Source organism: Girardinichthys multiradiatus, chromosome 17, assembly GCF_021462225.1.
Source record: "Girardinichthys multiradiatus isolate DD_20200921_A chromosome 17, DD_fGirMul_XY1, whole genome shotgun sequence".
In the NCBI taxonomy this organism is placed as follows: Eukaryota; Metazoa; Chordata; class Actinopteri; order Cyprinodontiformes; family Goodeidae; genus Girardinichthys; species Girardinichthys multiradiatus.
Window position 1 is genome coordinate 19,141,941 of NC_061809.1, and position 21,560 is coordinate 19,163,500.

The 21,560-nt window shown below is 40.4% G+C and overlaps 1 protein-coding gene across 2 annotated transcripts in view; it reads right to left on the reverse strand.

Annotated features, from left to right (window-relative positions):
- The window catches only part of LOC124882962 (sodium- and chloride-dependent betaine transporter-like), a 43,962-nt gene that overhangs the window by 11,160 nt on the left and 11,242 nt on the right, over positions 1 to 21,560 (reverse strand). For both annotated transcript variants that reach the window (XM_047389693.1, XM_047389694.1), the window contains 3 exons: positions 20,860 to 20,907; positions 19,191 to 19,320; positions 4,507 to 4,641 (listed from right to left, as the gene is read on the reverse strand). In XM_047389693.1, coding sequence (XP_047245649.1) covers positions 4,507 to 4,641; positions 19,191 to 19,320; positions 20,860 to 20,907 — 313 coding nt within the window. The remainder of the gene's footprint in view (positions 1 to 4,506; positions 4,642 to 19,190; positions 19,321 to 20,859; positions 20,908 to 21,560) is intronic.

Consider the following 21,560-nt stretch of genomic DNA (forward strand, 5'->3'; position numbering starts at 1 on the left):
CCATTGTTGAAAGACAGACATTCCACAACCCATGTGTAATGTTAGATAAGAATAGATAAGAACAAAACTACAATTTTTGGCCTACATGCAAAGTGTTGTGTGTGCCCAAAACTAACAGCCATGGCTATGGTGAAGCACAGCTATAACAGCCACATGCTGTAGGCCTTTCTTCATCCTGGACTGATGAAGCTGGTCAGAGATGATGGGAGGATGGATGGAACTAAGAACAGAGTAGTCCTAGAAGAAAACTACCCAAGAGATGTTAGTGAAAGGAAATGACTTGGGCAGATGTTCACCATCCAGCAGGATAATGACCCAAAACATACAACGAGAGCTACAATGGAAGAGTTTAGTTTAGTTTAAGGCATTATAGAATTAATGATTTAGAACAGAAGTTCAGAAATGGTCCAAAATGATGCTCATAGATATTCTACCCCAATCTGACTAAGTGTAAGCTATTTTGCTAAGAAGACTGGACAAAGGTTCCAGTGCTTTAATCTGCAAAGCTGGTGGAGTATTGCACCAAAACACCTTTTACTTGTAATTTCATTGAACGGTTGATCTACAAGATATTTACTCAAGGGGTTGAATCTGAATCCAAGCCACGCTTTCCAGATTATATTTTGCCAAACTTTTGAAAATGATGCATCGTTTTCCTTTCACTTCACAATAATGACCCACTTTGTGTTCGTCTGTTACATATAATTGAAATAAAAAAACGTAACATTTGAAGCTATAATGTGACAAAAGGGGTGTAAATACTTTGTCAAGGCTCTGTACATGTGAAAGTGTATTCCATTCTTTATGTTCGGCCAGATTTGTTTACACACACACTGGTTTACACTGCCAAGTCCTGACAGCATCTGGTTTACACTGACTCCAAAGCTCTTGCACATCAAACTATATAATTGGCAACTTTCCAAAACAACATAGACACCCTTTCTTAGGTCTCCATGATGGGCTTGGCTATTTCATTCCCTAAGGTCAAAATGGAATTCTAAATCTGTGTCAAAAGAGCCTCCCATTCATTGCTACACAAACCAGCTGGCTGTTTTTCCTTCAAATTCAAGCCCAGATTAAAACGCTGTCTGCTTCCCCTCTTTACAGATTCACACAGGCACAGTGACAGGACACACATTCTTACAATAAGTACATGGCAGATGCAGGCCAGAACAAAATTTTCTAAGCGGATCAAGCAAAAACAGATGCTTGCATAATGAAGTAAGGCTCTGAAGGCCAGTCTGGTTTTGTGAGCATCTGGCATTGCGCAAATGTGCTCAGTTACACAGAACTTTTGCCGACTTCCTTAATATACTTGCAGTTTTTTTTTCCCACAACTGCCAGATTTTGACAACAGATCAGTGCTGTAAAAGTGCCACTTTTCGTAAGTTTGTTGGACTTGATTTTTGTGTTTAGTCCAACAAGGGAGGCAAAAATTGGACAAAACAAGAGCAATAAAAAAACTTCTTATGAATATGTACAGTACATACCAAAAGTTTGGACACACCTTCTCATTCAAAGAGTCATCTTAATATACATGACTATGAATATTGTAGCTTCACACTGAAGGCATCAAAACTATGATTTAACACATGTGGAATTATATACTGAACAAAAAAGTGTTGAACAACTGAAAATATGTCTTATATTCTAGGTTCTTCAATGTACCCACCTTTTGCTTTGATTACTGCTCCGCACACTCTTGGCATTCTGTTGATGAGCTTCAAGAGGTAGTCACCTGAAATGGTTTTCGCTTCACAGGTGTGCCCTGCCAGGTTTAATAAGTGGAATTTCAAGCCTTATAAATGGGGTTGGGACCATCAGTTGTGTTGTGCAGGAGGTGGATACAGTACACAGCTGATAGTCCTACTGAATAGACTGTTAGAATTTGTATTATGGCAAGAAAAAAGCAGCTAAGTAAAGAAAAACGAGTGGCCATCATTACTTTAAGAAACGAAGGTCAGTCAGTCCGAACAATTGGGAAAACTTTGAAAGTGTCCCCAAGTGCCGTCGCAAAAACCATCAAGCACTACAAAGAAACTGGCTCACATGAGGACTGCCCCTGGAAAGGGAGACCAAGAGTTACCTCTGCTGCGGACGATAAGTTCCTCCGAGTCACCAGCCTCAGAAATCGCAGGTTAACAGCAGCTCAGATTAGAGAACAGGTCAATGCCACACAGAGTTCTAGCAGCAGACACATCTCTAGAACAACTGTTAAAAGGAGACTGTGTGAATCAGGCCTTCATGGTAAAATAGCTGCTGGGAAACCACTGCTGAGGACAGGCAACAAGCAGAGACTTGTTTGGGCTAAAGAACACAAGGAATGGACATTAGACCAGTGGAAATCTGTGCGTTGGTCTGATGAGTCCAAGTTTGAGATCTTTGGTTCCAACCACCGTGTCTTTGTGCGGCGCAGAAGAGGTGAACGGATGGACTCTACATGCCTGGTTCCCACCGTGAAGCATGGAGGAGGAGGTGTGATGGTGTGGGGGTGCTTTGCTGGTGACACTGTTGGGGATTTATTCAAAATTGAAGACATACTGAACCAGCATGGCTACCACAGCATCTTGCAGCAGCATGCTATTCCATCCGGTTTGTATTTAGTTGGACCATCATTTATTTTTCAACAGGACAATGACCCCAAACACACCTCCAGGCTGTGTAAGGGCTATTTGACCAAGAAGGAGAGTGATGGGGTGCTGCGCCAGATGACCTGGCCTCCACGGTCACCGGACCTGAAACCAATCAAGATGGTTTGGGGTGAGCTGGACCGCAGAGTGAAGGCAAAAGGGCCAACAAGTGCTAAGCATCTCTGGGAACTCCTTCAAGACTGTTGGAAAACCATTTCAGGTGATTACCTCTTGAAGCTCATCAACAGAATGCCAAGAGTGTGTGGAGCAGTAATCAAAGCAAAAGGTGGCTACTTTGAAGAACCTAGAATATAAGACATATTTTCAGTTGTTTAACACTTTTTTGTTCAGTATATAATTCCACATGTGTTAATTCATAGTTTTGATGCCTTCAGTGTGAAGCTATAATATACATAGTCATGAAAATAAAGAAAAATCTTTGAATGAGTTGTCCATTATCTTAGCAAAGTGCAAAACATTTGTGACCACTGACTTCCTTCTTTAGTCACTGATTTCTGTTGCATATTCCGCTAAAGTTATGAATATCAATATTCGTTAATACGAGAGGTCATTACACGATAAGTTGTTGAGTCTGTGCATTTTTTTCTGTCTTTACCTTTGTAATTATCTATGTTGCCCTAGCTCAAAAGTACTCCTGAATTACCTTTATTGGTTCAGTCTAAGTATGGTTTCAGTTTGTCCAGCTTGATGACTGTTAAAATGAGTTTTTTAAGCTTCTAAGTAAAATAATGACTTAACAATACACTTGAATGAATTGGGAAAGCAGATGTTTATAAATTCCTCTTTTTTTTCAAATCAAATGGAAATATTTTACTTTAAATTCACCAGATCCACTGCTAACCCGTGACATTAATGATTTTGCAATTCACTGTTGAGTAGTTCATTGCCTTTCTCAAAAAGTAGATGATAAATTGTACTATTTTGTGTCCTTTGTTTGGCTGCGAACAACATATGAACTACAACTACAGACCTCTATGAAAAAAAAAAGCAAATTTTACCACTCTGCCTGCAATTACTGGTGCATCTAAATTGCAACCTGATAGACGTAACTTTATTTCAATAATTCAATTCATCCCGAGGGCGCAGGTATGCGACCCTCTCATCTACTGGGGTAAATCCCAACCTCAGCTGGTGGGCAACAAGCAAACCCTCCCCAGCCCACCACCTCTGCCCGTGGGCCACTCCAGCGTACAAGAGAGTCCAGCCCCTCTCGAGGAGATGGGTTCCAGAGCCCTCGCTGTGCGTGGAGGTGAGCTCGACTATTTCTAGTTGATATCTCTCGACCTCCCGCACAAGCTCAGCCCCCCACTCCAGAGTATTAATGCTGCTGCATTTTTCTGCAAACTTCAGAATCAGAAGAATCAGAATTCTTTATTTGTCATTGCTCCACATGGGTGCAACAAAATTTCCAAAAACAGAACAAAACAGTGCAGGCAAGTAGTGCAAATTACACAAAATAAATATTAAAAAGTTTAAAGAGTTATAAAAAAGGTCTCTGCAGGTGGAAAAAAAATATATGTATACAAAAATATTTACAGGTTGTTCAAGTATTGCACAAGAAACTTCCTAGTGAAGAGGAAGTTTGTTTGCTTTTCTTCTTCTGACCATGTCTCGGAACAGGAAACGAAAGTCAGCAAAACAAGAAAGATATGGGCACATAGGATAACAAGATGTGAAGTGATCCCATTAAACGGAGATGAATCCAACAAAGAGACATGTGTTCAGAACAGAACAGGACCGTGCTTCAGTGCAGAGCGTGGGATCACTTTGAATCTTGTAATTTCTGTTTGGAATTTTGCATCAGTAAGAAGCAAACATTGTTATAAAACAGATTTTTAGATGGGTCATTTCTTACATCTGGATCAGCAAGCTTGCTGAAGTCAGGTTTGAGGTAATACTTGAGGCCCTCTACAGCTCCTGGGAGTGTCACTCCACGGATGAAGAGGATGAACAGCATCAGGTATGGGAATGTAGCAGTGAAGTAAACGACCTGCAAAAAAATAAATGGATATTAACAGTTATAAGCAAAGTGGCACAAATAAATGTGGGTGCTTGAGTTTGAAGTTGTATTTGTTGATTTGCTTAGGAGGGAAAACAGAAGCTACTCGTGTGCAACTAGTTAAAAAACAAGATAAAAGTTACAGAAGTGGAATAATGTTAACAAATGTTAATAACTTTTAATAATGGACAAAGAAAAAAGGAAGCATCTTCTTCATTCTACTGTTCTTCCCTCAGGGTTATATTGTACAATGAAACATTAAAGTTTTTTTCTATTGGATGGTGAAAGTATCTTTTGTTATTGGTGTAAACCAAATCCTCCAGGAGACATAAAAAGCCTACATTTAATTCCTATTTTACTGAAGTAGCAAAATATCACAATGAATAATTTACCTTTAAATTGACTGCATGTGTCTAGTTGTGATTTTTTTTAGCTAATTGTGCAATGCCACACTTGTAGCCATTCCCATACAATAACTTTCATTTTTTTCTTTAGGTAGTCTTTCAGAGTGTCATGGAATTTTGTATCTGGTGATGACTTCCTATCACTGGAGGTCAAATATGACACAAAGACTTGTTTCTGTTAGTCATGCTCTAAATGGGAAATACAAAGAAACATGCCATTCAAGTAAGGCAGACGTGTGTCAATTGTAGCAGGTCACTTTCAACATACACCATCTTGTAGTGCTCCTCAACACATCATCAGTGATGTATCCTGGGTTCATAGGGGGTTTCTGGTCTTTCAACAATCAGACCCCAAGGTAGATCACACCCTAGCTTGTGTCCAGGAAGCGCTACCCTATCCAGGCCTCTCCTCTCCTGATCCAAAGCCACCTCCATGCTATTTTTGCTGCATCAGCGGCCAACTTGATGCCCCTTCGCTGCCTGGCTCCTGTAATGCCTAGCATCCTGTAAGCCCTGCAGAGGGACTGCCCCACAAACCCTCTACATCCCACTTTGTTAGGTTCACAGCTGACCATTGCTCCATCACTCCTCCACTAGCTTACCCTCTTTCTCTCATTGGCCTCCTCAATTCAATCCTCCTAAGGCACAGTGATCTTCAAGAGAACGACCTGCCTCTCTGCTTCTGAGGTGAGAACAATGTCTGGCCTTAACAATGTTTTTGCAATCACAAATTTCAATTGCCTTACCAGGTCCCCCTTCAACTCCCAGGCATGAGCCATCGCCAGCAGGCCAGAGGAGGTATTCCAAGCAAATGTTAAAGCCTTTCCTGCAGCTATGATGAACATGATGGTTTTCTTCTCTAGGCAAAGGCTCTTAAAGTCGCTTATCCCATTGCAGATGGCATCCGCTATTGCCTTGAGGACCTGGTCATTATGCCAGTGGTAGTGCCTTTTGCTCAGGGTTCTTGGACAGCCGCTGAGGATGTTCTTAAAATGTTTGAAACAACTTGAAATAGGGTAAACAAGGCTGAAAAAGGACCCAAGTTTATCTTTCCACCACACACGGTGAGCAGTAAAATATACAAAGTGAGCAGCAAAGAAAGACATCTTGAGTTCACCAAGAATCAATAACAGTTGTGTTATGGAAAATTTTAGTGCCTTGCTTTCTTTGCTCCTTGATACTCTACAGGAACTGACAAAAGTATTAGAACCCCTCAGTGTTCCATTCTTCTCTGATATAGTCTTAGAATAATGGTTTCTCAGCCTTCTGCTTGCAGCTGAGTGAGATAATATGTATGCCACACTGTTAAGATTATGTCTAGGACCTGGTCTCTCTGGGTCTCATGAGAGTTACCTTGAATACTGTTGTAGCTTATAAGGAGAACCTTTGCTTTGTCTAGTCAGAACGATTTGGCAGCACTACTGAGCGCATTTCCAATGCAGTAAAAATCCTTCTCTCTTGCAAGATTATAATAAAGCTGATTCTGAGTGACAATTATCGGTCTCTGTCTTGGAAAAAACAAATTTTTCTACAACAAATGGCGACGAGGATGGGATTCCTTGACTGGGTTCTTCCGAGGATGTCGGCAGGAGTGTCTGATCAACCTGGGAAGAGCTTCCCTGCCTCAAACCTTTTTAGTTTTAAGGGGAGGAGGACTGCTGACTCGGTGTTCTTGGAGACTCAGCACTGGAATCCAAAAGACCCACATTTTTTTTCTTCCAGAGACGGTGAGAAACAATGAATCAGCATAATTTTATTAATTATCATCAATATTAATTTGCTTAATAGTTTGATAATTATAACCAAAGGCCTATAAATTAAATTGCAAAATATATTTAAAAAAAAAAAGCAGAAATAGAGAAAATAATAAAAGGGTTAATAATAATGACTTCTTAAATTTTAACTAAAAGGTTAAAACTTCAGTTCTAAGGGATTACCTCCTCCTACCCAGGGAGAAACGTGTGAAAAACTGACAAAACTATGAAAAGCTTGGTTCTGCATTTTCTCCTCTGGGAAAAGAAAGAAAATCTAATCACTTCTGTGTTGCATTGGAATGTAAACACACTTGTTATTTTCTCTAACACCCCAACAGCAAAATGTTTCAGAGTAATGGGTTCAGTTAAACACATCTTCCCTGGCAAAAACCTGTAAAATGAGAATGGAAAGATGTATTTTTGGTTCTGAAGGTAAGAAAGAATCTAATTAGACAAGTGGAACCACAACAACTCTATCATGTTCTTTAAAGACTCTGCTTAGAAAGGCCTTCTTCCAGAAACTGTGGAACTATTTCCCACCACAGTACCAGATTCTGAAGCATGCTTTTCCTTTAATCCAAAAGAGATCTGTGTGGTTTTATTATAATGTCTGAAGCTCCTTATGAACTCTGGGTTAAAAGAAAATATGACATGGGGCTAATTTAGAGCTGTGAGCTAGTAATTGAAACTCCTAAATCTGTTATTGTTGATGCCAGAAATAATAAACCCTTTAGTCTGAAAATATTTAAGGTATTTAATCCATTTTCTTTAATCTCTGCAGAAAGCTGGCATCAGTGTTTAAAGCAGTGGTCCTCAACCTGTGGTTCCTGGACGCCTGAGGCCCGTGAGCCATAGATTGTGGGTCAGTGAAGAAAATTTAAATAAATCAATAAAGGTATGCCATTTAACTGAATAGAGTACATTCAAATAAAAAAAACAACCCAAAATACCACACTTATTAAATAAAAGATCTAAGCCAATGATGGGTTCTGGATTTAAAATCTATTAATACTCAAATTAGGTTTCTACTTTGGGGATCACAGATTGAGGCTGAAGGTTGCCAGGGCTAGGATTCAGGAAATTAAAACTCATAGTGACTAAAGTCCTTTATAACAGAATAAAGGCAGAAGTAATTAGGGTTCAGGAATTAAAATCCTAGGAAAGACCTTTATGGGGCATAAAGGCAAGTAAAGTCCTTTATTTTAGGGATAAATAAAGGCCCCTCTTTTAAAATTAAACAGGAAGAGCAGCTCAAACTCCAGTCTCCTCCCCAGGGAGAAATGTTTGATTTCATGACAACTTGGATGAGTTTGAAAATGTTCAAATAAAGATTTCATTTTTGGGGACTTATAGAGTAAAATAATAATTAAATCCTTCACTACCTAGGAGTACCAAACAAATTTCAACTTAGTACAAACGATATTTTTAAATTAGCACAAAAGATTATTTCAAATTACCAATATTTCAAATAATGGAACATTTTCTAGCATTTGAATTATAACAGAGGGGTCCTGAGAATAATTTTCTTCCCCAACTTTCAAACTTTAATAACCCTGATTTAAGGAAAATTATGTCCAATTATGTCTTTTGAAGTGCTATAATGAAATAAAATCTAGTTGGGGATTAAACTTAATTGTTAATTTTTCTGTTTAAGTTTTAACACTGCAGTGTTTGTGTTTGTTTAGTGTCTGGGTATAACCATAAAATGTCAATGCCAGCCAAAAAATAATTGTCTCCATTTAACCTGAGCAGAGAAATTCTGAAATACAGCTGTGATCAAATTAAAACTTAACAAAAAGAGAAATTTAACAGCAACTCTGCTGTCATTACAATGTTTAAAGTATGAAGAATTAACAAAGAGTTTCAGCAGCAAACCATTTGGATTCATATCAGAGAAGACTGCTGCTGTGCTTCGAAATGATTTGAGATCTCTTTGAATTGTGTGCACGTATCTTTAAACAGGATCCTGATGATTATCAATCAAACCATCTGGAGATATCCTAAGAAAAACATTTTTGAAAAGAGATTGCTGAAAATTTCTTTAAATTCCTGAAGCTTCATTAAGTCACTGAGTAGATGTGATATAATTAAAACATTTATTAAATTTGATATTTACAATTTGATCGGGAAAACAACAAAATTTTGGCCAACTGTGTCTCTGTCTGTGATGTTTGTCTTTGTTTCATTGGAATGTATGAGTGTTTGTTCATATGTTGCATGCTATAATAATTCATGTTTAGAATAATGTTTTCTAACCCCAAACTGATTAAAACCTTCAGTTTTCAGGAAAGCTTCTTACATCAAAAACACGCTGCTTCTTAGGAGTTAAGTTGATGTTAACAGTTCTGCAGTCTAAGGTCCACTAAGATGGGTTGGAAGGACAAAACCATGGGGACTGCCCACAGCCCACCTATAGACAGCAGAAAAGTGAGAATAATAAAGGGGCTTGTTGTGATAACTGCTTGCAGAATCATTGGGGATTTAATGGACTGAAAACTTTATCCTGGTGCCAATAAATTAAACAAGCTGAAAGTTCAATTTATGCCACAAATAAGGAATATATTTGATAACAAACCTGAGTCATGATCCTATACTATAATTAATGATTAGGTTCAATTGGTAGGATTTATGCATTAAACCTGCATGATTTAAATTTACTCATCTTAAACCAAGACAAATCAAGATGATGTGACTCATTTATAATTGAAACATAAAAATGAACTCCATAAAATTTAATGTTTTATTGTTAAAACTGAGGTGACTGCAAATAGAAACAACCAGGTTGTTTTTTCCAAATTGTATTTAGGTAAATTCACAGTGGTGAACTCTGAGACTAATTTAATTAAAACTAATTCATTTGGAATACATGATGATAAATTAATTCATTATTAATAAATAATTCTAATTATGTAAATGGCTAAAACAGAGCTAACAAAAGCTATAAATATTTTAAATACATCAATCCTATGTGGTTCTAACTAGGTTAAAATTATATGCATGACTTTAAATGAAATTTAAAGGAAAATGCCACATTACCTACACAAACCGAAGCTAACAAAATTATAAAATAAACAGTCTAATAGGGAAAATAGACCTTTATATTTATGTACAAAATGAACCTTTTGAGGAGCAATCTATTGGCAAGAAGGAAATAGATTCTTAATTTTTTTTTATTATATTTAATGTGGTCTTGGTTGCTAAAACATTTTTTTCAATCATTGAAGACAAAAGACAAATGCTAAATTGACTAATGGGTTGAACCATGCGTGCAAAGAGGGGATGTCAGCCTTAATAAAAAAAAAAATGAAACACTGGGTTACAAAAGTTTTAGCACGTATGGGAGCAGTACTGTAACTATGGGGAAGGTTGCTCATATCTCCAGTGAGGACTTAGTGACATTGTGAGAGAAAATTACACTCTGTGTTTTGTTTATAAAACTGGTGCCCAGCTCCCCAAGGCCTCATCCTGAGAACCTGTCTGAATGTACGGGGTTAATTCCTCTAAATTAGTCAAAAGATTAATTCTCCCTTGCTGGAAATTTTTCAATGAAGATCCATGTAATTACTAAAGTAGTTTCTGCTTAATGGAAAAGGTAAAAATACAAACAAAATTATTTTAACCTTCAGTTACTGAACCAACTGTTGGAAATAAAGGAGTTCAGACGGCAGCAGATCTAAAGTTTGACATCGCCAAGTGATACAGTGGATAAAATGCAGAATCAGAATGGACCAGTCTTACTTATCAAAGTACATATCCCTATTTTAAGATTTTTGAGCTTTAATATGATGCAAACTGAGTTACGCATCTGGGATTATACCTTGGACAATGGTCCTGGGAATAGTTTATTTATTCTAGAACTGTTGAAGGCCACTGAAAACAGCTATTACTGTAGAGGTTTGTCTGCAACCGTATATCGAGCCTTCTATCTAGGTGCGCTGTCTGCCATTAGCAGGATGCAGTCAGATTACACCAAATGCAGCAAGGGTTATTGGACCAGGCAAGGAAGAGACATCGAAGGTCCAAATGCAAACAGAGTCCATTCCAAGGTGCTGCTGGTGACTCGAACAGTGGCTGCTTACCGCAGACGGCTTCCTAATCCACCAGATGATTCCACTCCTGAAGGATGTCGGTCTAAGCCAATGGGCTAGAGCACTAGGCCTGCTCCAATCATCACAGGATGTAAAGAAAGGAGATCACCCCATGAAGGACAACGGCCCACCACAAGCCAAAGAACTGTAAGCTAATCACTAGAGAGTGATTGGAGAGGTGGGTGAAGAACACTGTTTTTAAAATGGGCATAATAATCCCTTGGGCAGTGCAACGTTTGCTTTAAATAAGATCACGGATGCGAAGAAGATGTATTTTATCTACCTCAATTCTCCTAAATTGAAGATGTACAGAAGATGGGACTTTCTGCATGTTTGTTCTCTGTCTTTATCATTGTTATGTTATGTTGGTTTATTCTTTCCATGTTTTTTTTTTTATCAAAGCTTATCAGGTCTGACAGAGCTGTCTCCACATCAGAACAACTGATACAAGTAACCGTAAAGGTAACCCTAAGACTACCACAGTGGCAGCAAGGATTGACTTCTGTGATGTGGTCCCCCGCAGAGGTTATGACAGTTGGTTTCAGAATGCAGATGTGTACATTTGTGTCTGCACACCTGGGAGGCTAGCAATTGGAAAATGGTGTCCGGACTGGACTTATGTGTACTGGAACTCAAATCCAAAAGGTTCTATCAACCAGAACTCTAACTATGTTCCACTGGGCCTGCGGGAACACATCAGTTTGATTGGAGACAAGTCCACCCAATGAGCTGACACCACTAGATATAATCCCCTGGTAATAACTGTCAGATAAATGTGGAAGAATCCCTGGCCTACTGTTAATCATGCAGAACTTAATCAACTTGTTTTGGTTTTAGGAGCTGATGTCTCTGGAAGAGACCCACTGGGATTGTTTCGAATTCAGTTTGTGAATCAACCTAAACCTCCTAATGAAGTTCTAGATATTACTGGTGTTAGCACTTCTCCTAGTCCAACCACACCTCCTCAAGCATCGGTCACTTACTTAAATGTCTCATCACCTAAAGTAATATTGCAGGTTGAAACTGGATTTTCTGACAAAAACAGAGAGATGTTTTGTTTCCATCAGAATGATAAATTGTTTCCAACAAAAAGGATGACAGTTATAGTAGTTTAGTGTTGTAGTGTTTAGCTTTGTAATAATGTCTCAATATTCATTTTACATTGTTTAGTCAATTTTTATTACTACTTGTTTCATATAATCAATTCGATTTGTTTTTATCATTCATCTTATTACTTTTGGGGCTGGAGTTTCTGTTGTATGTTTTTGTCTGTGTTTTTGACTCCTAGTAGGCGCTAGTGCTCAGCAGTGGTGGAGACAGGTGTTTTCCATCTCGCTGATTGAGTCCTGGAGTACTTAAGCAGGAAGCAGCCAGCATCTCTATGCTCGAGTATTAGCCTCTGTGGTAGCTACCCAGCCAGCCTCGTATTAATAAAGTTTATGTGTACTTTGCCTTCGATAAGGTTTAACTTCTTCTTTATTCTTTTTAGTAAACTGAACCGGTGACTACACTACCTACGTTTTCAAGGACCTTCCAAGGATTATACCGGCGACTACCTGGCGGTCACCCAGGCTGGCCCCGGTGGCTTCGTTTCGCATTAGCCTCGCTCCTAGGATCTCCCCACGAAGGATCTTCCACACACACCTACCCGACGCCCAACTCTGGAACTTCCCCGGCTGGCTTCCGGACCCGGATTCTCCAGAGACCATTCTACCTAACCCGTCCACCCTCCACCTCTCCGCTGATGCTTCGCCTGCACTCCAAGCTCTAACCCAGGTAACTAAGGGTGTATTCACACTTGCCACTTTTGGTCTGCTTTAAATGGACCAGAGTTCATTTCTCCCCTTGGTCCGGACCTTTTGCGCAGGTGTGAATACACTCAAGCGAACCCTGGTCCGGACCATACAACCGGACCGAGACCCACTTTTTGAGGTGGTCTCGGTCCGCTTCCAAACGGACTCTGGTGTGGTTCGCTTATGGTCTGAATACAAACCGGCCCCGATCCGAACCAACTACAAAAAGCGTATGTCTCTTTGGACATAAAAAGCCACCGTAGCCGGTAGCAAAGGTGTGTGTTGTAAGGTAATCATACCTGATAAGCTGTGTGTTGCTTAGCAACACTACTGGCTTGTTGCATGTAGAAAACGTCGGCGCTCAGCACGCTTTCTCCGACAGGGTCCCAAAATTATAAATGGAACGTCTCAAAATCTGCGTTGAATGAGCTGCACTTCACCCTCATCATAATATTGCAGCTTTAATAACGGCACAAATATGCAGAACAGAGGTGCTGCACGCAGCACATCTACAGTTGCTTTCCTAAATGTCCGGGTCTGTGCTTTGTCCCGCCCCCGTCATTTCTGTCCAATGGGAACAATGATCGTACCTCCCGCGTGGTTATGTTTTCAAGTAAAATAGTTCACTTGCAAAAAGTACAATGTAAAAACAAACCACACCAAATGAAAAAAAATAAAGTTCGCTTTTGGTCTGGACCAAACAAGCGGACCAAAGGACTTTCCTGGTGTGAATACACCCTAAGAAATCATCGGACTTACCATTGTCTCAATATTCACTTCTCCTCCAGTCCGAATCCCTCTCCTCCTGGCGGATTGCCTACTCCCTCCTAGTAAGAGACATTTCACATTTAAGTTCCGGTTTCGTTTACTGTACCACTTACCTGTCGTTTTTCCTTACAGTTGTTCCTGCACACCATACCGATCCATTCTCCTTAAATAAACCTTTTTCAAACTTGTACCCGTTTCCCTTGAGCGTGATTCTCCATGTGGGTCAGTGCCATAACACTATGACAGAATACTCGAGCCAACCCGACCCAGCAGAGGCGCTCAAGGGAATTCTTTCCGATCATACTCACCATATTCAGTCTCACGATTCCACCTTACGCTCTCTAGCTAAACAGCAATGCCAGACGAATCAACAGCTCGAACAGGTAACCACCATCTTACAGCTTTCCTTGAACAAGACCCCCACTCAGCCGTTAGAGGCCACTGCAGCCAGTTCAGAGACCCGGCATCTTCTTTTTGTCCATGATGTCATTTCCCCCAGTCCTGAGAAATATTCAGGTGAGACCAGAAACTGTAAGGGTTTCTTGTTACAATGTTCTTTAGTGTTCAATCATTCCCCCAACTCTTTTCCCCATAATGACTCTAAGATTTATTATGTTATTGGCCTTTTGTCAGGAAAAGCACTGAGATGGGCTGAGTCCCGTTTTCCTAGTTGTGTCCAGTTTGGTTGCACATTTACTGATTTTGAGAAGGAGTTTAGGATAAATCTTTCTTTCTGTATTGATTATGTGGCTTCAGGTCGAACGTTATGGACTATTAAGCAGCGGGGTAGACCGCTAACAGAATTTGCTATAGATTTTTGTATCCTTGTAGCAGAATCTGGCTGGGACAGCTGGGCCCTTAAATCTGTATTTTTTCATGCCTTAGATGAAAAAAGGATGAGCTTGTTTTAGTGGATGAGCCAGAGTTATTGGAGGATTTCATTGCTAAAGCCATTAGAACAGATAGCCGGTTAAGGGAGAGGAGGAAGCCCAGAAATGAACGCAGTTATGTTAGGACCCAGCCAACGTTTTTGCTTACTGTTAACCCCAAGCCCCCTTCCCAAGAACTGGCAGGAGAAACTGAACCCATGCAGGTGGGTAGGATGCGCCTCATTAGCGAGGAAAGGCAGAGGCACTGGCGGGCTAGGCAATGTTTTTATTCTGGCTCCATAGAGCATCATGTAGCCAACTGTCCTACTTGTCCTCCTCGGCCAAAAGATCAGGTCCGTCGGTAGATAGGTACATACCGGCGGACCAGACTGTTTCACCCGAATCCCTCAGATTTTGTTTGCCAGCCACGTTACTACTTAACCAACAGGTCCACAATCTCTCTGCACTGGTTGATTCAGGAAGTGAACATAATCTTATAGACTTGGATCTAGTTAAAGCAGCTGGGATTGAGACTGTGGCTTTAACAGCACCACGTCTTTTGACAGCCCTCAACGGTCGGGAATTGCCTCGTATTACTCACCAAACTATACCTATAGCCCTCTTGTTATCTGGCAATCATCAAGAAGGAATTTCCTTCTACGTTTTTCCTGTAGCTACGCACGCTATGGTGCTGGGTTTCCCTTGGCTTAGTAAACACAATCCTGACCTTGATTGGGTTAACGGCAGAGTTGAGTCCTGGTCCACCAGTTGCCACACTACCTGCCTTCAGTCTGCAGTCGCTCCCATTCCCCCTGACTCAGTTGTTGAGGAGAGTGATTTTCCGGACCTTACTCGGGTACCTTTGATATACCATGATCTTAAACAAGTGTTCAACAAAGCTAAGGCGCTTTCGTTACCTCCACACCGACCCTATGATTGCGCCATTAACTGACTTCCAGATGTTTCCCTGCCCACCAGCAGGTTTTATCCCATTTCTACACACGAGCAGCAGACTATGGAGAAATATACTAATGAGTCCCTGGCTACCGGCCTTATTCGCCCTTCTTCATCACCCCTAGGCGCAGGTTTATTTTTCGTCAACAAGAAGGATGTTTCTTTAAGGCCCTGTATTGATTATAGGGGGCTTAATAACATTATGGTTAAGAACAAGTATGCCCTTCCTTTACTTTCTTCAGCTTTTGAATCTGTCCGCGAGGCCCCATTTTTCACTAAACTTGACCTTAGGAATGCCTACCACCTAGTTAGGATCCGCCAGGGGGATGAGTGGAAGACAGCTTTTAAGACACCACTCGGACATTTTGAATACTTAGTCATGCCTTTCGGCCTCTGCAATGCCCCTGCTGTCTTCCAAGCACTTGTAAATGACGTCCTCAGGGATTTTTTGAATATTTTTGTGTTTGTCTACCTAGACGATATTTTAATTTATTCTAAGGACCTGAAGACTCACCAGCATCACGTTCATCTGGTGTTACAAAGACTTATAGAGAACAAACTGTACGTGAAAGAGGAGAAATGTGAATTTCACCAGACCTCTGTAACCTTCTTAGATTTTATTCTAGAGGGTGGACAGCTCCGTGCAGACCCAGAGAAGGTTAAGGCTGTGCTGGAGTGGCCTGTTCCGGACTCACGGAAACAATTATAGAGGTTTCTCGGCTTCGCCAATTTCTACCGCCGCTTCATCTGGAACTACAGCCAGACGGCAGCAACTTTAACTGCACTAACTTCCACTAAAGTGCACTTCCTTTGGAACACCGCTGCGGATCAAGCCTTCTGTGTTCTTCAGGAGAAGTTAGCCCAGGCACCCATCTTAAAACATCCAGATCCCTCCAGACAGTTCATTTTGGAAGTCGATGCCTCCGACACTAGGGTGGGAGCGGTACTCTCACAACGTTCCTCTGATGAAGACAAACTGCACCCTTATGGGTATTTTTCGCATCGCCTGAGCCAAGCGGAATTATGATGTGGGTGATAGGGAACTCCTTGCTATTAAGCTAGCCTTAGAGGAGTGGAGACACTAGTTAGAGAGTGCCGTTCACCCTATTTTAGTCTGGACCAACCACAAGAACTTGGCTTATTTATAGACTGCTAAAAGACTTAACCCAAGACAAGCCCGTTGGTCTCTTTATTTTTCTCGGTTTAATCTAGCCATCTCTTCCAGACCTGGGAGTAAGAACTCCAAGCCTGATGCTCTTTCCCGGCAGTTCGCACCAGATGACTCTGAGAAGCTACATGAACCTATTGTGCCCCCTGCCTGGACCATCGGATCTGTGTCTTGGGAGATTGACGAACTGGTCTCCCGAGCGCTAAGGACAGAGCCTGACCCTGGTAACAGGCCTACCAACCCTGGGCCGAGCATCTCCCTTGCGTTGAGTATGCTATCAACTCACAGGTCTCGTCTGCTACAGGAGTTTACCCTTTGAAGCCTCATTAGGGTATCAGCCACCTCTGTTCGCGGCTGACGAGGTCGACGTGGCTGTGTCCTCTGTTCGCCATCATGTTCACCGATGTGAACTGATGTGGAGACAAACAGTTCAGGCGCTCAATCGGACTGCGGCCCAGAACAAACGTATCACTGACCGCAAGAGACGGCCAGCTCCCATTAATCAGCCACGACAAAGGGTTTGGTTATCCTCCCGGGACATCCCTCTCAAGGCCATGTCAAAGAAGTTGTCACCTAGGTTTATTGGGCCCTACGTTATTGAGTCCTTAGTCGGTCCCTCTGCCATTTAGTGCTCAGCAGTGGTAGAGACAGGTGTTTTCCATCTCGGTGATTGAGTCCTGAAGTACCTAAGCAGGAAGCAGCCAGTATCTCGTCGCTCGAGTATTAGCCTGTGTGGTAGCTACCCAGCCAGCCTCGTATTAATAAAGTTTATGTGTACTTTGCCTTCGATAAGGTTTAACTTGTTCTTTGTTCTTCTTAGTGAATTGAACCGGTGACTACACTACCTACGTTTTCAAGGACCTTCCAAGGATTATACTGGCGACTACCTGGAGGTTACCCAGGCTGGCCCCGGTGGCTTCGTTTCGCACTAGCCTCGCTCCTAGGATCTCCCCAGGAAGGATCTTCCACACATACCTACCCGACGCCCAACTCTGGAACTTCCCCGGCTGGCTTCCGGACCCGGATTCTCCAGAGACCATTCTACCTAACCTGTCCACCCTCCACCTCTCCACTGACGCTTCGCCTGCATTCCAAGCTCTAACCCAAGTAACTAAGAAATCATCGGACATACCATTGTTTCCATATTCACTTCTTCTCCAGTCCCTCTCCTCCTGGCGGATTGCCTACTCCCTCCTAGTGAGAGACATTTCACATTTAAGTTCCGGTTTCGTTTACTGTGCCACTTACCTGTTGTTTTTCCTTACAGTTGTTCCTGCACACCATACCGATCCATTCTCCTAATAAAATAAACCTTAATCAAACTTGTACCCATTTCCCTTGAGCATGATTCTGCATGTGGGTCAGAGCCATACGTAACACTATGACAATTACTAATCAATTCACATTTTGAAATTCATTTTCTTGTAGTTTCCTTCATTGTCATTCAGTAAATATTTTCTTGGGTGTTCGATGACATATGAAACTTGTTTCAATATGATCAAAGAGGATGGATTGTTATGGAAAATTTTAGTGCCTTGCTTTCTTTGCTCCTTGATACTCTACAGGAACTGACAAAAGTATTAGAACCCCTCAGTGTTCCATTCTTCTCTTATATAGTCTTAGAATAATGGTTTCTCAGCCTTCTGCTTGCAGCTGAGTGAGATAATATGTATGCCACACTGTCAAGATTATGTCTAGGACAACAGGTTTCACCTCGTCTCTCTGGGTCTCATGAGAGTTACCTTGAAAACTGTTGTAGCTTATAAGGAGAGCCTTTGTTTTGTCTAGTCAGAACAATTTAGCAGCACTACTGAGTGCATCTCCAATGCTGTAAAAATCCTTCTCTCTTGCAAGATTATAATAAAGCTGATTCTGAGTGACAATCATCGGTCTCTGTCTTGGTAAAAACACATTTTTCTACAACAGCCATTAGAACATACCAACATGCCAAACAGTTGTTTGGGAAATAAGTCAGGAAAATGTTTTTTTTCTGTCCTAGCACCACACCGTTACATGTTGCTTGCTTTTTTTCTTTTTGGGCACTAGTGGACTATATTTTGTTACATTTTTCAAAAGGGAGTTGACAGGAAATAGGGTAGAGAGAAGAAGGAGAACATGCAGTAAACATCAAGAGGCCAGGACTTGAACCCATAACAACCTACATTGAGGACTAAGGCCTCCATACAAGGGTCTTTAACCCCTGTGCCACCGCCGCACCAAACTGCAGTGGGACTTTAACTGGAAACGTGCTTTGGTCAGATAGGACTGGACTTTTTGGCAGCCAGCACTCCAAATGGGTTTGTGTAAAATCTAGGATCTGTGATAAAATCTTCAATGTTAATTAAATAACAATTATATTTTTTATAATTCCTTGTTAATGATCACCAACATCATTAATCATCCCCATCATTTTTATCTAAATTGCTTAAGATGATATGGTCACAGTTTGAAAAGCCAAATGATACATTTTCTTTAGTGTTCCTTGTACATGCAAAAGATCTGCAAAATTACAAAACTAACAGTGTTTGTTTCTCTGTGCAAAACTGAACTAAGACTTCTCAGATCAGAGATTTTATAAGAAAAAAATAAAATAATGGCTTTGTAAATGATGAGAAATATAAGTTTATACCAATAAGATAAATAAGTTAAAGACAGATTAGTAAGGGAATAAGTTGGAATGAGCTGATGTGAACTATGACATTGATGTAACATCTTGAATAAAATCCAAATGAAGTTGCTTGCCTTTCCAGTGGTTTTGATTCCCTTCCAGATGCAGAAGTAACATATCACCCAGGCAAATAGGAGACACAGAGCCAGGTCCCAGTGCACTTTACCCAAGGACATGTCATTTGACATTCTCAACACTCGGTTTCTGTGTGGAAGATCAACATACAATCACTTATTTAATCGAAAAGAAAGCATAAAACAATGCACATGCAGACGTCAATAAGTTCGTCGAGGTACACGAGACGTGCACAAAAAAGCCTATTGTCCTTTGGATGTTTTCACTTATTTATTCATTACTCAAAATAAATCTCTAAAGGTCTCATTGTGTAATCCTAATGTATAAATCATGTGTAGTTTGTTGTGAAATACTTTACTTGCAATAAACCCTGAGCGGGTTGAATAAAAAGACCTTTTTCCCATCACAGCCAAATAATTTCCCAATACATGTTCTTAAAGCAAATCAGAAGATGATCATGTGAAGAGCACCATCTCTGTTTCGAAGGATTCAAAAATAATACAATGAAAAGCAAACAACAGTTAATCAAAGTTAGGAGCTGAAAATTTGTCAATTGTCCCTTGCAGTTACTGTTGAATGCAAGCATCACGCTTCCCTTGTTGTTTTCGGATGGCTTTGTTTCACCTTCTGTTGGCTTGTCATTTTAATGCTGCACACAGAGTCAAGCTGGCCATTTTAATTTGTGGGAAGCATTAAGAGGCATTGCTGAGGAATGTCTGATTTAAACAGCAGTTCAACACATTGATGAGGGGCCAGCTGGAGTTCTTCTCATGCATTAAATGTGTAAATCAGTTGAGGATAGTTGACAAGGTTATAAGGTTCTACAACACTGGTTTATTGCAACTACTTATTTTACTCATGTAAAGTTTTAAAAACAACACAATGGAACTTTTCCTTTTGTAGTTTCACTGAAAAACATTTCAGTGTAAAACATTTAATCTTTTCTTCACCTTCCATTCAATTTTACTTTGCAGGCCTAGTTACTTGTACTTATTGCATAGATTGTACCACTTGCTTTAAAGGTAATGGACTTTATTATACTATGTTTTCTTTAAATTCACATGTTTGAACTAATTTGCGTTGGTCTATCATGTAAAACACATTTTTCTACATTGACAAAATGTGAAAAACTTCTAGGGGTATGAACACTGTTGCAAGGTGCATTATTCACATAAATCATCAAATGTAAATAATTCAGTTTTCTTTCAGTTGACATACTCTTACACATGCTTAAATGCTGATATATGGTTTCAAGAGGCAGACTAATGCACCTATGACATTAATTCCTTGAATTTCCCAAAACCTCCAAAACTGACAAATTAGGTCGTGCACATAAGAACTTTCCAACGATGCAGATCCTCATTTTTCCTGATAACACTGCATGCTTTACTTATAGAGTAGACAAAAATCAGCATGCAAAGATCATTTAGACCACATGAGTGCTAGCTCCCACTGTTGACGCCTGAAGCTATTTTAGTTCTGATGTCTCCTGTTTGAATGAATAGCACAAGATTGATGAGCAGAGCAATATTTAAAATCTTGTGACATTGATTGAACATTTTGATGTATCAGTAAAGCTCACTATCATTGTCAAATAAATACAAAGTAAGGAGCAAATGAGCAAACATTCACACAGTTGGAGGTAACGTGTGTTTGGGTGTTACTTACTCCCAGAACTCCTCTTCTGGTGAGCTGATTGTCAGTAAAGTTTCACTGCTGGAAAAACAAAAACATGAATAAAAGGAAATGTAAACCAAATTGACGCATCATCATGAACATGGGTTATTACTGTAGTTTAATGTAGACTAAAACATGTTTCAATGTAGCATTGTCTTTAAAATTAAGGCTACCTTCACAATAGATTAAGATTGCCCTACAGTGTCCAGGATCTCCATTATTGTTCAGTCATGGATAGATCTTGACAAATTTCAGTGCGAAGGCAATCATGATACTTTTTACCTGCCATCCCTAACAGTACTGCCCGTTACTATTCCATTACTAGGATATTTTAAATCCAATGAATTTCAGTTTACACATGTGGGGTTTCTGCACATCCATCATCCATTTAAGCCAAGTTGTGGAAAGAACATTAAACTTTCTTCAGTTTATCTGCAGCATGAGAGAATGCACATGAGGGCTTTTTGTGCAAAACACTATGCACTGCTACTATTCAGAACTATGCCTTGGCTGAGCATTCTGTATTTATATGTAGGCAGGTTCCCTCTTTTTCTGCCTTACCGTCCACCTCTTTCTACTGCCCAAACACTAAATACAATGTCAAAGCTTTTCTTTGACCATATGAGAAATACATGCCACATTTGAATTCCAGACCGAAAAACAGAAAAATTCCTGTGGCCACCCAGATTATG